Raw genomic sequence first — 18,309 nt, forward strand, 5'->3', positions numbered from 1 at the left:
TCCTTGAGAAATGTCTGTTTGCTAAAAAGCTTTTTTTGTTTCTTTTTGACCATTTTAATTGAAAACAATCACAGTAAGGTACTTAATTGTTACCCAAAAATGATTTGATATTTAGATAAAAACAGGTGCATTGGACCTTTCACCGATCTCCTTCAAGAGAGTTCGCTCTGAAAACACACACACCAAAACATACTACTAGCCTGGAATCCACAATGGTGAAAGGATACATCTCAGCTTGGTTTCAAGGCTAACAGACTAACCACATCACCATCATCATTCATCTAAGGACGGGTGTTGGAATGTGGAAATTAGCACATGTAAATACAACACATCAGAGGATTCATTATTTGAAATAAAATGTTAATCAGTATCGCAAACAATCTTCTAATGAACACTAGAGGGCCCTGTCCACTTACAAATGAAGTAAGGACACGAGACACAGCTCACCATATTCTGTGTCATTCTGCCTATGGCTGTGTTTACACAGGCAGACAATTCTGATATTTTGCTGTAATATTGGTCTTTTGACCACTAAGATCTTTTGCCAATAATTGGGCAAAAGAATCAGAATTGGACTTCCTGAGTAAACGCAGCCTTTGTGTCTTACTTCCGGCAGTATCATTTAGCCACATAAAATGTTCACGTTGAGATGCCAACAAAACGAGCAAGCAGTAACAGTGTGACATGGAAATAAAGAAATGCCTCAATGTTGTTAACCAATTAGCTAATGTCTTCTGTAAAAGTCAAAGGGTTGAATATGCAGTTACCTCATTGACATATGACCTGAGCCATACATATCACCAATCACAGGAGGTTGGTGGCAACTTAATTGGGGAGGACGGTCTCATAGTAATGGCTGGAGCGGAATGGTGTCAAATACATCAAACACATGGTTTCCATGGTTTCCATGTGTTTGATGCCATTCCATTTGTTCCGTTCCAGACATTATTATGAGCCGTTTTCCCCTCAGCAGCCTCCACTGTCACCAAGCTATCTTCAAAGACCCTCAATCAATTTGATGCTCTGAAATACTAAGAGAAAATCTCCAACTCAAAGAAATGGGAGCGCAGGAGTGTGACATTGTTTTTAACCCCAATTTCGTCATATCCAATTGGTAGTTACAGGCTTGTCCCATCACTTCACTGCAACTCCGGTATGGACTCGGGAGAGGTGAAGGTCTAGAGCCATGCGTCCTCCGAAACACAACCCTGCCAAGCTGCACTGCTTCTTGACACACGGCTCGCTTAACCCGGAAGCCAGCCGCACCAATGAGTCGGAGAAAACGCTGGGCCAAATTGTGTGCCGCCTCACGGGTCTTCCGGTCACGGCCGGCTGTGACACAGTCTGGGTTCAAACCCGGGTCTGTAGTGACGCATCAAGCACTGTGAAGCAGTGCCTTAGACCGATAAAAGAAGGCAAAAGAGACAATTTAAACATCACAAAGTGTCAGCTCCACCCATGTACTTTCTCCAACTTAAATAATTGCCTTTGAGGGTCCAGATCTAATCAAACCTACATTAGTATTAGTCTCCCAAGGCAGACGGATTGCCTTCCACCATGTATCCCGTACTGCCTAGGGTCGGTTTAAGGAGACGACAATAATATAGCTATTGTATAGTACCTTTGTTTAACTACAGAATGCGTCTGGAAACACACATCTTATCGATCTCTATGACGACAGTCTACCGGGTGTTTTTCCTGGGTTTTAGGTCACTGGGTCAAAATGAAACACCTAAGGGCATGTTTGTTTGAATTGAGGCCTGAGTGACAGAGAGAGCACTCTGATAACATTGGAGAAGTACAGAGATATTTAATGAATGTCCTTGATTCTTAGCTTATTACTTTCCAATCAGAAACACAACAAATAAATAACTAAATAACTCCAGTCTTAAAACACACCAACATAATATATATGTATACAGTGACAAACAATGCTACATGGGTCAAACAGTTGAGGGAGAAATATGTATCTGAGCCGTAATGTACAGATATTGTCAAAATAAAAAATAAAAACACTTTCAGAAAATAAGAGTTCAAGTAAAGACCCACCAAGAAAACAAAGAAAGAAAACTCAGAAGTAAAATATTGCAGTGTTGTTATTAGATAAGAAAGATCACCTCTTATGGCTTCAAAATCTAAATATACACATAGCACCCATGTAAACTGATGTACACACAGTTCTGATAGAGGAATCAGCTGTATACTCCATGTAGACTGATGTACACACAGTTCTGATAGAGGAATCAGCTGTATACTCCATGTAGACTGATGTACACACAGTTCTGATAGAGGAATCAGCTGTATACTCCATGTAGACTGATGTACACACAGTTCTGATAGAGGAATCAGCTGTATACTCCCATGTAGACTGATGTACACACAGTTCTGATAGAGTAATCAGCTGTATACTCTCCATGTAGACTGATGTACACACAGTTCTGATAGAGGAATCAGCTGTATACTCCATGTAGACTGATGTACACACAGTTCTGATAGAGTAACCAGCTGTATACTCCATGTAGACTGATGTACACACAGTTCTGATAGAGTAACCAGCTGTATACTCCATGTAGACTGATGTACACACAGTTCTGATAGAGTAACCAGCTGTATACTCTCCATGTAGACTGATGTACACACAGTTCTGATAGAGGAATCAGCTGTATACTCCATGTAGACTGATGTACACACAGTTCTGATAGAGTAACCAGCTGTATACTCCATGTAGACTGATGTACACACAGTTCTGATGGAGGAATCAGCTGTATACTCCATGTAGACTGATGTACACAGTTTTGATAGAGGAATCAGCTGTATACTCCATGTAGACTGATGTACACACAGTTCTGATAGAGTAACCAGCTGTATACTCTCCATGTAGACTGATGTACACACAGTTCTGATAGAGGAATCAGCTGTATACTCCATGTAGACTGATGTACACACAGTTCTGATAGAGTAACCAGCTGTATACTCCATGTAGACTGATGTACACACAGTTCTGATGGAGGAATCAGCTGTATACTCCATGTAGACTGATGTACACACAGTTCTGATGGAGGAATCAGCTGTATACTCCATGTAGACTGATGTACACACAGTTCTGATAGAGGAATCAGCTGTATACTCCATGTAGACTGATGTACACACAGTTCTGATAGAGGAATCAGCTGTATACTCCCATGTAGACTGATGTACACACAGTTCTGATAGAGTAACCAGCTGTATACTCCATGTAGACTGATGTACACACAGTTCTGATAGAGGAATCAGCTGTATACTCCCATGTAGACTGATGTACACACAGTTCTGATAGAGTAACCAGCTGTATACTCCCATGTAGACTGATGTACACACAGTTCTGATAGAGGACTCAGCTGTATACTCCCATGTAGACTGATGTACACACAGTTCTGATAGAGTAACCAGCTGTATACTCCCATGTAGACTGATGTACACAGTTTTGATGGAGGAATCAGCTGTATACTCTCCATGTAAACAATAAAAGCTGACACATCATGAATCTGACCCCATAAGCAGACGTTATAGTGACATATAAGTAGCTAATATGTCATCATAAGTGACGTCTAACTTAGTGACATATCAGTAATATGTCCACATATACCTATGTAGTTAAATGGCACTATTTGTTTGACATATTCTAATGAGACCATGTTGCCAAAAGAGCAGCGATGTAACAACATCTCTGATCCTACCATATTCTATTGGTTTCATTGTACTGGGCAATTTCAATCAATCACTGTAGTATTTGACATGTATTTGTTTGCCCTCTTTGGAGACAAGACCATGGATAAAGGGAAACTGTCCTACTTCATGTTAGCCATATGTATGACTGCAAGAAATCTACATTGAAGTCTTCGCGGCTAACTTCACGTGAACGTGAGGTGATACGACATTAGCATAATATACACACTTACACACAAACTGTACATGGAAGAAATGTCAACTTGACCAAGCCGTCACAAACTACATTCAGTTGGCATTAAGATAGTGTTTAACCCTTGATCATGTTGTGCTGGTTGTCTTGAGATATGGCAACAGTCAGGCGATGTTACCTGTTGAATAATATCAGAACTCAGAACCCAATCTAGCAGGCTACTCAATTAGTCTGTTATGAACACTACATGTTGAGGTGTATAGTATGTGGAGAGATCTCACTGAGTAACACCTCACATAAAGTACCTAGAGTGTAGGGTGACGAGAGAGGAAGCCAGTATTCTGTTTTGATACAAGACCATCCCTTTACAATTACAACAGTATCATGCAATATATCTGACTGGTAGTGTTTGAAACACAGAATATTTAGCATTCTCAAAACTTCATAAAATTCATAAACAAAGCTCTAGTACTGAATTACACGAGAAGATATTCATTATGTTATGTAAATGGATCAATTCATGTAGCTAGCTTCCTTCTAACACGTTTCACAAATATCCCATTCATTGAGGAAATATATATTGGGGCGGCAGGGTAGCCTAGTGGTTAGAGCGTTGGACTAGTAACCGGAAAGTTGCGAGTTCAAACCCCCGAGCTGACAAGGTACAAATCTGTCGTTCTGCCCCTGAACAGGCAGTTAACCCACTGTTCCCAGGCCGTCATTGAAAATAAGAATTTGTTCTTAACTGACTTGCCTGGTTAAATAAAGGTAAAATAAAATAAAAATATTAATATATGAAATATATATTCAGAACTATATTTCGTGTTACATGATCCTCCTTCACTTTGCATAAACAGTTCACACAAAGAATATTGATTAGTCATACACAAACACACACATTTCAGACTGCCTGTTTACCAGCTCACACACACACAACGAAAACATCAAATGAGACCAAACGTGTGCATAGCTATCCCCATAAACAAGCATTATTAAATCATTAAGAAAATGTTTTCTCCCGACAGTATTATTTAAAGAAACAAATTAATTTACGGCCTCAAAAGACTTCATGTGAATGAATATGGAATGCATCAGGTCACAGCAGGGGAGTTGTGTGAAAACAAGAAATACATGAAACAGTACTTCATATGATCATTATAGCTACAATGACAATAATAATGGACTGTAACACATTTCAAATGAATAGAACAACCATCAACGTAAAGTAACACATAATTGCATTTCAATGCTTCTATGGTCATAAGAAAACCGAAAGGCGGTTGTGAGCGCTCCAGGGTGAAGTTTCCACTAGGTACAGATCTAGGATCAGCTTCCCCTCCCCCAAACCTAACCTTAACAATTAGTGGGGAAAATGCAAAACGGACCCAAGATCAGCATCTATGGGCAATTTCATCTTACACCATTGTGTTGAGATACTTGTTGTATCTATTTCTGGTTGAGTCTTTCCCATGTAAAGCAGAAACAGAGGATGTGTGTTTTCAATGTAAAACTGTCCACAAGGACGATACTGTCTGTCTGATATGAGCTGACTGAGTGATCAGGCTCCATACGCCCGGCTCCTGTGCCTGCTGTAGAGAGATGGAGGCTGGATGGGTGGAGGGGGCCCCTGGGCCCTAGCCATTGAGAGAGCCCTTATTCATTGAAGGGTCCCCTCAGTTGAGGGGGGGGCCCTAGCCGTTCCGTCTGGAGTGAGAGGATGGATGGAGACAGTCACTGGGATCACATTTACCATGAGGTCCCTGGGGACCTGAAGGGCCCGATGGCCCCTGGATACTGCTTCCAGGTTCACCTGCAGACAAAAACACTTTCACATTTGTGGGGAGTAGTGAACTTCAGGAGGAAGTAGAGATGATTGGGACGCAACCATTGGGTGATTGTTTAATCAATCAAATAAACCATGAAGGAAAACAGGATGTTATCAGAGGAGCAGTATATTACTGGGAACAGTATTATCTAGTCAGCTAACAAAACTGCTTTCATGTGCCAAACTGCAACTCTTAAAAAGGAGATGAAAACACCCACTCTCATGCATACTTTACACACAAACCCTTCCTCAATACAGATCACAATAAAAAGTTAATGTTCTGCACAAAAAGATCAGAATGAAAGATTTTGCTGCTTCGCTCCCGGCAGAGAAGAATCTCTCTGAGATCATGCTGAAAAGTGAGAGAGTTGATCAAATGGAAATAAGAGATGTAAGTGTATGTTTCTTTTATATCCGCCCTATCAGTGATGACGTACTAATTGTTTCATGTCAGCTTGGTACCTCAGCGTAAGAGAGAGTCATTATGAGTAGCTCTGCTCATTAGTTCTGTTGGCTTACTAATTACTAGTGTTTTTAAACTGAAAACATCAAACGACCTCAGGACGAACTGTTGTCCATGTTAGAGCTGGTGGTTACACTTTACTTGAACCCTCACTCATAAGGGCTACATGACACTGTCATAACCATGACATAACTGTCATAACATGACATAACTGTCATAACCATGACATTACACTGTCATAACATGACATAACTGTCATAACCATGACATTACACTGTCATAAACATGACATTACACTGTCATAACCATGACATTACACTGTCATAACCATGACATTACACTGTCATAACATGACATAACACTATCATAACCATGACATTACACTGTCATAACATGATATAACACTGTCATAACATGACATTACACTGTCATAACCATGACATTACACTGTCATAACATGACATAACACTATCATAACCATGACATAACAGTCATAACATGACATAACACTGTCATAACATGACATAACACTGTCATAACATGACATTACACTGTCATAACCATGACATAACTGTCATAACATGACATAACTGTCATAAACACGACATTACACTGTCATAACCATGACATAACTGTCATAAACATGACATTACACTGTCATAACATGACATTACACTGTCATAACATGACATAACTGTCATAACCATGACATTACACTGTCATAAACATGACATAACTGTCATAAACATGACATAACAGAGTTTATAAACAGTCATGACACTGGTGTCAGCTTTTTATTTGAATGAATGTTTGACTTGTATTTAATCAGGGGAGCCCATTGAGACCAGGGTGTCATTTTCGATGGTGCCCTGAGGACAACAAGTTTATAACGGAGGGTTCAAGATATAAAGTTTTACCCAATTTAAGTGTAGGATTCTACAACTACAGCCGTACAATGATGGTATACTGGTATTTCCCCCCTTTCATAAAGCATCAGGTTCAAGTGTAAATATGAAATAACTTCATACGAAACACAATGATGTAATGGTTGCTCCAAGTTTACATTACATTTTCCTTTTTGTGCTTCAATGGCTATAGGGCTTAACATAATTTCACCACTCCTTCAAAGCAATGTGCAGTGTGTGTGTGTGTGTGTGTGTGTGTGTGTGTGTGTGTGTGTGTGTGTGTGTGTGTGTGTGTGTGTGTGTGTGTGTGTGTGTGTGTGTGTGTGTGTGTGTGTGTGCGTGCGTGCGTGCGTGCGTGTGTGTGGTGTCTAGCTGTTACCTGGTGGTCCTGCCAGACCTGGAGCTCCTGGTATCCCCAGACCTAGCTGACCCCTCTCTCCTTTCTGACCTCTGTACCCTGGAAAGAAACACAAGACAATAAACCGACTGGACTGGACTCCCAGCCTAAGACAACAGACTGGACTGGACTCCCAGCCTAAGACAACAGACTGGACTGGACTCCCAGCCTAAGACAACAGACTGGACTGGACTCCCAGCCTAAGAGAAACAGACTGGACTGGACTCCCAGCCTAAGACAGCAGACTGGACTAGACTCCCAGCCTAAGACAACAGACTGGACTGGACTCCCAGCCTAAGACAACAGACTGGACTGGACTCCCAGCCTAAGACAACAGACTGGACTGGACTCCCAGCCAAAGACAGCAGACTGGACTGGACTCCCAGCCTAAGACAGCAGACTGGACTGGACTCCCAGCCTAAGACAGCAGACTGGACTGGACTCCCAGCCTAAGACAGCAGACTGGACTGGACTCCCAGCCAAAGACAACAGACTGGACTGGACTCCCAGCCTAAGACAACAGACTGGACTGGACTCCCAGCCTAAGACAACAGACTGGACTGGACTCCCAGCCTAAGACAACAGACTGGACTGGACTCCCAGCCAAAGACAGCAGACTGGACTGGACTCCCAGCCAAAGACAGCAGACTGGACTGGACTCCCAGCCATAGGAGGGCAACAGGTAGCCTGGTTCCAGATCAGTTTATGTTGCTTTGCCAACTGTGATGGTCATTGTCATGCCAAACATAGCACCACGACAGTTGGCTATACAACGAGATGGACAGATCTGGGACCAGGGTTTTGAAGAACAGGACCAGAGGTAGATGAATCCCAACGTGTTTATGCATAAAGAGTTTGTGATGAGTGGTTTATGATGAGGTGAGGAATAAGTCATCTCATGTCCGCTCTACGCAGCCTGAATACTCTAGTGTACATCTGGTACCAACAGTGCTGCTTCTCTCTCTCAATACTGGACTGTTCCTGTCAACATCACAGCAACACAAAAGTCTCAACACTGTGGACGGCCTTCAACTGCTCTCTATGTGGTTTCCAGGAAGCCCGATGGCCTATCTCATCAAGGCAACTGATGTCAGGAGATCTGAGTACCTTAACTGTTCATGTGAGGTGTATCCACTACTACAGTAGTTACTGTAACTGTTCCTGTGAGGCGTATCCACTACTACAGTAGTTACTGTAACTGTTCATGTGGGGCGTATCACTACTACAGTAGTTACTGTAACTGTTCATGTGAGGTGTATCCACTACTACAGTAGTTACTGTAACTGTTCATGTGAGGTGTATCACTACTACAGTAGTTACTGTAACTGTTCATGTGAGGCGTATCACTATTACAGTAGTTACTGTAACTGTTCATGTGAGGTGTATCCACTACTACAGTAGTTACTGTAACTGTTCATGTGGGGCGTATCCACTACTACAGTAGTTACTGTAACTGTTCATGTGAGGTGTATCACTATTACAGTAGTTACTGTAACTGTTCATGTGAGGCGTATCCACTACTACAGTAGTTACTGTAACTGTTCATGTGAGGTGTATCACTATTACAGTAGTTACTGTAACTGTTCATGTGAGGTGTATCCACTACTACAGTAGTTACTGTAACTGTTCATGTGAGGTGTATCCACTACTACAGTAGTTATTGTAACTGTTCATGTGAGGCGTATCCACTACTACAGTAGTTACTGTAACTGTTCATGTGAAGTGTATCCACTACTACAGTAGTTACTGTAACTGTTCATGTGAGGCGTATCACTACTACAGTAGTTACTGTAACTGTTCATGTGAGGTGTCTCCACTACTACAGTAGTTACTGTAACTGTTCATGTGAGGCATATCCACTACTACAGTAGTTACTGTAACTGTTCATGTGAGGTGTCTCCACTACTACAGTAGTTACTGTAACTGTTCATGTGAGGCGTATCACTACTACAGTAGTTACTGTAACTGTTCATGTGAGGCGTATCCACTACTACAGTAGTTACTGTAACTGTTCATGTGAGGTGTATCACTACTACAGTAGTTACTGTAACTGTTCATGTGAGGTGTATCACTACTACAGAAGTTACTATAACTGTTCATGTGAGGTGTCTCCATTACTACAGTAGTTACTGTAACTGTTCATGTGAGGTGTATCACTACTACAGTAGTTACTATAACTGTTCATGTGAGGCGTATCCACTACTACAGTAGTTACTGTAACTGTTCATGTGAGGTGTATCCACTACTACAGTAGTTACTGTAACTGTTCATGTGAAGTGTATCCACTACTACAGTAGTTACTGTAACTGTTCATGTGAGGCGTATCACTACTACAGTAGTTACTGTAACTGTTCATGTGAGGTGTCTCCACTACTACAGTAGTTACTGTAACTGTTCATGTGAGGCGTATCCACTACTACAGTAGTTACTGTAACTGTTCATGTGAGGTGTATCCACTACTACAGTAGTTACTGTAACTGTTCATGTGAGGCGTATCCACTACTACAGTAGTTACTGTAACTGTTCATGTGAGGTGTATCACTACTACAGAAGTTACTATAACTGTTCATGTGAGGTGTCTCCATTACTACAGTAGTTACTGTAACTGTTCATGTGAGGTGTATCACTACTACAGTAGTTACTATAACTGTTCATGTGAGGCATATCCACTACTACAGTAGTTACTGTAACTGTTCATGTGAGGTGTCTCCACTACTACAGTAGTTGCTGTAACTGTTCATGTGAGGCGTATCCACTACTACAGTAGTTACTGTAACTGTTCATGTGAGGCGTATCCACTACTACAGTAGTTACTGTAACTGTTCATGTGAGGCGTATCCACTACTACAGTAGTTACTGTAACTGTTCTTGTGAGGTGTATCCACTACTACAGTAGTTACTGTAACTGTTCATGTGAGGTGTATCACTACTACAGTAGTTACTGTAACTGTTCATGTGGGGTGTATCACTACTACAGTAGTTACTGTAACTGTTCATGTGAGGTGTATCACTACTACAGTAGTTACTGTAACTGTTCATGTGGGGCGTATCACTACTACAGTAGTTACTGTAACTGTTCATGTGAGGTGTATCACTACTACAGTAGTTACTGTAACTGTTCATGTGGGGTGTATCACTACTACAGTAGTTACTGTAACTGTTCATGTGAGGCGTATCCACTACTACAGTAGTTACTGTAACTGTTCATGTGAGGTGTATCACTACTACAGTAGTTACTGTAACTGTTCATGTGAGGCGTATCCACTACTACAGTAGTTACTGTAACTGTTCATGTGAGGTGTCTCCACTACTACAGTAGTTACTGTAACTGTTCATGTGAGGTGTATCCACTACTACAGTAGTTACTGTAACTGTTCATGTGAGGTGTATCACTATTACAGTAGTTACTGTAACTGTTCATGTGAGGCGTATCCACTACTACAGTAGTTACTGTAACTGTTCATGTGAGGTGTCTCCATTACTACAGTAGTTACTGTAACTGTTCATGTGAGGCGTATCCACTACTACAGTAGTTACTGTAACTGTTCATGTGAGGTGTATCACTACTACAGTAGTTACTGTAAATGTTCATGTGAGGTGTATCATTACTACAGTAGTTACTGTAACTGTTCATGTGAGGTGTATCCACTACTACAGTAGTTACTGTAACTGTTCATGTGAGGCGTATCCACTACTACAGTAGTTACTGTAACTGTTCATGTGAGGTGTCTCCACTACTACAGTAGTTACTGTAACTGTTCATGTGAGGTGTATCCACTACTACAGTAGTTACTGTAACTGTTCATGTGAGGTGTATCCACTACTACAGTAGTTACTGTAACTGTTCATGTGAGGCGTATCCACTACTACAGTAGTTACTGTAACTGTTCATGTGAGGTGTCTCCACTACTACAGTAGTTACTGTAACTGTTCATGTGAGGTGTCTCCATTACTACAGTAGTTACTGTAACTGTTCATGTGAGGCGTATCCACTACTACAGTAGTTACTGTAACTGTTCATGTGAGGCGTATCCACTACTACAGTAGTTACTGTAACTGTTCATGTGAGGTGTATCCACTACTACAGTAGTTACTGTAACTGTTCATGTGAGGTGTCTCCATTACTACAGTAGTTACTGTAACTGTTCATGTGAGGTGTCTCCACTACTACAGTAGTTACTGTAACTGTTCATGTGAGGTGTCTCCATTACTACAGTAGTTACTGTAACTGTTCATGTGAGGCGTATCCACTACTACAGTAGTTACTGTAACTGTTCATGTGAGGCGTATCCACTACTACAGTAGTTACTGTAACTGTTCATGTGAGGCGTATCCACTACTACAGTAGTTACTGTAACTGTTCATGTGAGGTGTATCACTATTACAGTAGTTACTGTAACTGTTCATGTGAGGCGTATCCACTACTACAGTAGTTACTGTAACTGTTCATGTGAGGTGTATCACTATTACAGTAGTTACTGTAACTGTTCATGTGAGGCGTATCCACTACTACAGTAGTTACTGTAACTGTTCATGTGAGGCGTATCCACTACTACAGTAGTTACTGTAACTGTTCATGTGAGGCGTATCCACTACTACAGTAGTTACTGTAACTGTTCATGTGAGGCGTATCCACTACTACAGTAGTTACTGTAACTGTTCATGTGAGGCGTATCCACTACTACAGTAGTTACTGTAACTGTTCTTGTGAGGTGTCTCCACTACTACAGTAGTTACTGTAACTGTTCATGTGAGGTGTATCCATTACTACAGTAGTTGCAGCTTATGTAGAAATATGTTGCTCAGAAAGAAATCCCATCATTAAATAATAATACACACAAATGCACCCTATTCTCCTACACAGTGCATTACTTCTGACGAGAGCCCTATGAATCCTGGTCAAAAGTAGTGCACTATATAGTGAATAGGGTGCCATTTGAGATACAGCCTCTGTCTTCTGGCATGCTGTCAAAACAGGCATCATCACACCGAGCCAACGGCGGCTGTGTTGGATGTGTGTGTGTTTGTGTGTGTCGGAAGTGTGTGTGTGTTGGATGTGTGTGTGTGTGTGTTGGATGTGTGTGTGTGTGTTGGAAGTGTGTGTGTGTTGGATGTGTGTGTGTCAGAAGTGTGTGTGTGTTGGATGTGTGTGTGTGTGTGTTGGATGTGTGTGTGTGTGTTGGAAGTGTGTGTGTGTGTTGGAAGTGTGTGTGTTTGTGTGTGTCGGAAGTGTGTGTGTGTTGGATGTGTGTGTGTTTGTGTGTTTTGGAAGTGTGTGTGTGTTGGAAGTGTGTTTGTGTGTGTGTGTTGGAAGTGTGTGTGTGTGTTGGAAGTGTGGCGTTATGGGGTGACATGGCTCTTCCTGACAGCAAGAGAGCTGCCTGCCTGACTGCAAGCAGGCAATTCTCTGAAGAATTAAAAACAGAGAAAGATGCTGTCTGCATCCCAGATGGCACCGTATTCCCAGAAGTAGAACACTAGTTTTGACCAGAGCCCTATGGCCAACAGTAGTGCACTAGTTTTGACCAGAGCCCTGTGGCCAACATTAGTGCACTAGTTTTGACCAGAGTCCTGTGGCCAACAGTAGTGCACTAGTTTTGACCAGAGCCCTGTGGCCAACAGTAGTGCACTAGTTTTGACCAGAGCCCTATGGCCAACAGTAGTGCACTAGTTTTGACCAGAGCCCCGTGGCCAACAGTAGTGCACTAGTTTTGACCAGAGCCCTATGGCCAACAGTAGTGCACTAGTTTTGACCAGAGCCCTGTGGCCAACAGTAGTGCACTAGTTTTGACCAGAGCCCTATGGCCAACAGTAGTGTACTAGTTTTGACCAGAGCCCTATGGCCAACAGTAGTGCACTAGTTTTGACCAGAGCCCTATGGCCAACAGTAGTGCACTAGTTTTGACCAGAGCCCTATGGCCAACAGTAGTGCACTAGTTTTGACCAGAGCCCCGTGGCCAACAGTAGTGCACTAGTTTTGACCAGAGCCCTATGGCCAACAGTAGTGCACTAGTTTTGACCTGAGCACTGTAGCTGCCTCTAGAAGTGGTACTGTAACTGCCTCTAGAAGTGGTACTGCAGCTGCCTCTAGAAGTGGTACTGTAACTGCCTCTAGAAGTGGTACTGTAACTGCCTCTAGAAGTGGTACTGTAACTGCCTCTAGAAGTGGTACTGTAACTGCCTCTAGAAGTGGTACTGTAACTGCCTCTAGAAGTGGTACTGTAACTGCCTCTAGAAGTGGTACTGCAACTGCCTCTAGAAGTGGTATTGTAACTGCCTCTAGAAGTGGTACTGCAGCTGCCTCTAGAAGTGGTACTGTAACTGCCTCTAGAAGTGGTACTGTAACTGCCTCTAGAAGTGGTACTGTAACTGCCTCTAGAAGTGGTACTGTAACTGCCTCTAGAAGTGGTACTGTAACTGCCTCTAGAAGTGGTACTGCAACTGCCTCTAGAAGTGGTATTGTAACTGCCTCTAGAAGTGGTACTGCAGCTGCCACTAGAAGTGGTACTGTAACTGCCTCTAGAAGTGGTACTGCAGCTGCCTCTAGAAGTGGTACTGTAACTGCCTCTAGAAGTGGTACTGCAGCTGCCTCTAGAAGTGGTACTGTAACTGCCTCTAGAAGTGGTACTGTAACTGCCTCTAGAAGTGGTAGTGTAACTGCCTCTAGAAGTGGTACTGTAGCTTCTTCCACTGCCTGGAATTTCACATCACACTTTATAAAGGTAGACCCCAAAATGTAATGAATTGAACAAGCAATTCTAACTCCTTAACCAACTAAAAGCCATCCAACCATTTACACCCTCAAACAGTGTCTACTTCAAATCCTTTCATAGGGATGGGGAACGAATAAATAGACATATACTGAATACATGATTACATTTTAAATTCTGAACAGACGGTTCCTAAGACAGTGAAAGCTCATGCACATTATGCATCACGACAGAGGCTGGTCAAGCAGGCCAGAGAAATTAAAGCATTTTCAGAGGCTGGTCAAGCAGGCCAGAGAAATTAAAGCATTTTCAGAGTCTGGCAAGTGAGTTAGTATCCTTTTGTACTCTTTTCTCATTGAAATTCACAAACACATACAGTACACACATGCAACTGTCATGTCTCCATGCAGACAGGTTGATATTATGACAAGCACTGGTGAGAATAGGAGAACTAGCCGATAGAACAGCACTGCAATAGCAAAACGTGAGAGGGGCTGAGGAGCTGGAGGACTGGTTTATCCAAAAGGCATCTTCAAGTAACTGAGCCCCAGAACCAGAGAGCTGGTTGGTTGGTTGGTTGGAGGGAGGGAGACAGGGTCTGCCTCCAAAATGGCACCCATATTCCCTATATAGTGAACTACTTTTGATAGGGCTCTGGTCAAAAGTGGAGCACTATATAGGGAATAGGATGCCATTTGGGACGCAGACCATTTCCTCCCAAAATGCACCTTAAAGTAACTGAGTGTCAGGTCCAGAGAGCTGGTTGGGAAACCATCAGAAACACTGACTGAGAGAAGTATCAAGCAGTGTTTTTCACTGCTGTCCAGCCAAGCCCAAAGGGGAAAGTGTGAAATGCTCTGCTGCTGCTGTTTACAAGACAGAGAACATCTCAGAGAGAAAAGGCTTGTAAAATGCCCCCGAAATGCATTCCTGGAGAGAGACATTCCACACAGAGCAGACTATCATGAGTCTCCTTTCAAACACGCACGGCGCCTCCAACCCTCACTCAGGGAGCCGGCATACTGTAGCATTCCATGGGAAAGAATAGCACTGTACCTTAAAGCTGTAGTCCGTCATTCAAACAACAACAAAGCAGATGCTCCAGCCCCGCCACTTTTGTTGGTATACAGCTGAGAGATGTGTCTGAATAAATGTAACCACTCTTAAATTCATAGACGGAGCTATGGATGAAAGAACTGACCATCCAGGAGATCAAAATTATAGTTTAACCACATTCTGAAGCTACACAGTGTTTGTTTACCATTACACTGACGGTGTAAGACAGTTCTACTAAGCTCATGAGGCATTCATAACTTATATTCTTTAGGAATCAATGGCTATAAATGATTAACTGAAAATTGAAAAAAAAAAAAAATTTGCTGTACAAATCACAGATTTCACCTTTAAAACATCAAACCACTGCATGGGCCCACGGGGATGAAGAGGATATGACATATTGATCCACTGAGGGGACCGACATCCTACAGATACATTGACAAGCAGTATTGTGTTTCCCAGCTTCATTGACCAACAGAAAGCAGCACAGAGAGCCAGGGGGACACTGCTGTGTAAATGACAGTGATTAAGAAACTGCCTGGATGCTGGAAAGGGAACTGTAGACTGTACTTAGTGGCTGATTCACTAAGCATCCACACCTGCCTCATGGCTTTACAATATAATCAATGCATTCATACCTGCAGGCTACTGACTGTATTCGTTTATTAGCTTTTATGTGTTTTTTACTCTCTCTGAAATAGCAGGTGCAAATGCACAATGAACAAACCCAAGATGTATGGCAAGGTGTAATACACAATCGGAATATGGCAAACCGGCCAAATAAATGTCAACGTAAAACATGATGGATTTATACATTTTCAATATGGTACATGTGTACGGGAAGAAAGCCTATAATGTCTTATAAAATACAATCAAATTTAAACGCAGTGACAGAGGTCAATAAAAATAGTGACATAAGTCAAAAAATGTGAAAAAAATGGCAAAGATGACCCAATAACATCAAACAGTGACAAAGTTATGTAAGAACATCTACAAACCCCCTAATCCCCCATCGCTACAATTAACATCATCTGGAGACTGTATCCATGGATCTATGTCTATGGATGTACTTCAATAGTTTGACAGATCACGGCCCCAAGTCATATCAAAACCATGAGTCAAGAAGAGAGGGTGGATCCAGCAGAGAGGTTATTTTTCTTCATAAACTCTTCATTTTGGCACATTTCAGAGGAAGTCAAATTGGATATTCCAGAGGAGAGATGCTCTCCAGTGGAGGATGACAGACATAATGAGAAAATATTAGCCCAAACTCACTCTCTCCCCCTCTCTCTCCCTCCCTCACTCTCTCCCCCTCTCTCTCCCTCCCTCACTCTCTCCCTCTCTCTCTCCCTCCCTCACTCTCTCCCTCTCTCCCCCTCTCTCTCCCTCCCTCACTCTCACCCTCTCTCTCTCTCTCTCTCTCTCCCTCCCTCCCTCTCTCTCTCTCCCTCCCTCCCTCTCTGTACCTCTCTCCCTCCCTCTGTACCTCTCTCTCTCTCTCTCTCCTTCTCTCTCTCTCGCCCAGCAGCGTGGAGTAGAGGAGGCACAAGTCAACAACGGCAGAATTAAAAAGTTGTTGAATTTCTTTCCGATTTACCCCAAGAGACAAACATTTTCCTCTTGATTTTCCCAACAAATAATTATTTGTAAAGAAGAAGCTGCATTTTGATTAGAACCACTTTAAAGCATTGAAGCATATCAAATCAAACAGACAGGACATTGAAGCATATAAAATAAACAGACAGGACATTGAAGCATATAAAATAAACAGACAGGACATTGAAGCATATCAAATCAAACAGACAGGACATTGAATCATATCAAATAAACCAGACAGGACATTGAAGCATATCAAATCAAACAGACAGGACATTGAATCATATCAAATAAACCAGACAGGACATTGAAGCATATCAAATCAAACAGACAGGACATTGAAGCATATCAAATAAACAAGACAGGACATTAAAGCATATCAAATGAATCAGACAGGACATTGAATCATATCAAATAAACCGGACAGGACATTGAAGCATATAAAATGAACCAGACAGGACATTGAAGCATATCAAATAAACCAGACAGGACATTGAAGCATATCTAATCAAACAGACAGGACATTGAAGCATATCAAATCAAACAGACAGGACATTGAATCATATAAAATAAACAGACAGGACATTGAAGCATATCAAATCAAACAGACAGGACATTGAATCATATAAAATAAACAGACAGGACATTGAAGCATATCAAATAAACAGACAGGACATTGAAGCATATCAAATCAAACAGACAGGACATTGAATCATATCAAATAAACCAGACAGGACATTGAAGCATATCAAATAAACAGACAGGACATTGAATCATATCAAATCAAACAGACAGGACATTTAAGCATATCAAATGAACCAGACAGGACATTGAAGCATATAAAATAAACAGACAGGATATTGAAGCATATCAAATAAACAGACAGGACATTGAAGCATATAAAATAAACCAGACAGGACATTGAAGCATATCAAATAAACCAGACAGGACATTGAAGCATATCAAATAAACCAGACAGGACATTGAAGCATATAAAATAAACCAGACAGGACATTGAAGCATATCAAATAAACAGACAGGACATTGAAGCATATCAAATAAACCAGACAGGACATTGAAGCATATCAAATAAACCAGACAGGACATTGAATCATATCAAATCAAACAGACAGGACATTTAAGCATATCAAATGAACCAGACAGGACATTGAAGCATATAAAATAAACAGACAGGATATTGAAGCATATCAAATAAACAGACAGGACATTGAAGCATATAAAATAAACCAGACAGGACATTGAAGCATATCAAATAAACCAGACAGGACATTGAAGCATATCAAATAAACCAGACAGGACATTGAAGCATATAAAATAAACCAGACAGGACATTGAAGCATATCAAATAAACCAGACAGGACATTGAAGCATATAAAATAAACAGACAGGACATTGAAGCATATCAAATAAACCAGACAGGACATTGAAGCATATCAAA

At 41.6% G+C, this 18,309-nt stretch overlaps 1 protein-coding gene across 2 annotated transcripts in view; it reads right to left on the reverse strand.

The window, feature by feature from the left end:
* Positions 1–4,689: 4,689 nt before the first annotated feature.
* The window catches only part of LOC110519057 (collagen alpha-1(XIX) chain), a 266,495-nt gene continuing 252,875 nt past the window's right edge, over positions 4,690–18,309 (reverse strand). For both annotated transcript variants that reach the window (XM_036987654.1, XM_036987651.1), the window contains 2 exons: positions 7,471–7,548; positions 4,690–5,708 (listed from right to left, as the gene is read on the reverse strand). In XM_036987654.1, coding sequence (XP_036843549.1) covers positions 5,590–5,708; positions 7,471–7,548 — 197 coding nt within the window. In that variant the 3' untranslated portion in view covers positions 4,690–5,589. The remainder of the gene's footprint in view (positions 5,709–7,470; positions 7,549–18,309) is intronic.

Source organism: Oncorhynchus mykiss, chromosome 1 (genome assembly GCF_013265735.2).
Source record: "Oncorhynchus mykiss isolate Arlee chromosome 1, USDA_OmykA_1.1, whole genome shotgun sequence".
In the NCBI taxonomy this organism is placed as follows: Eukaryota; Metazoa; Chordata; class Actinopteri; order Salmoniformes; family Salmonidae; genus Oncorhynchus; species Oncorhynchus mykiss.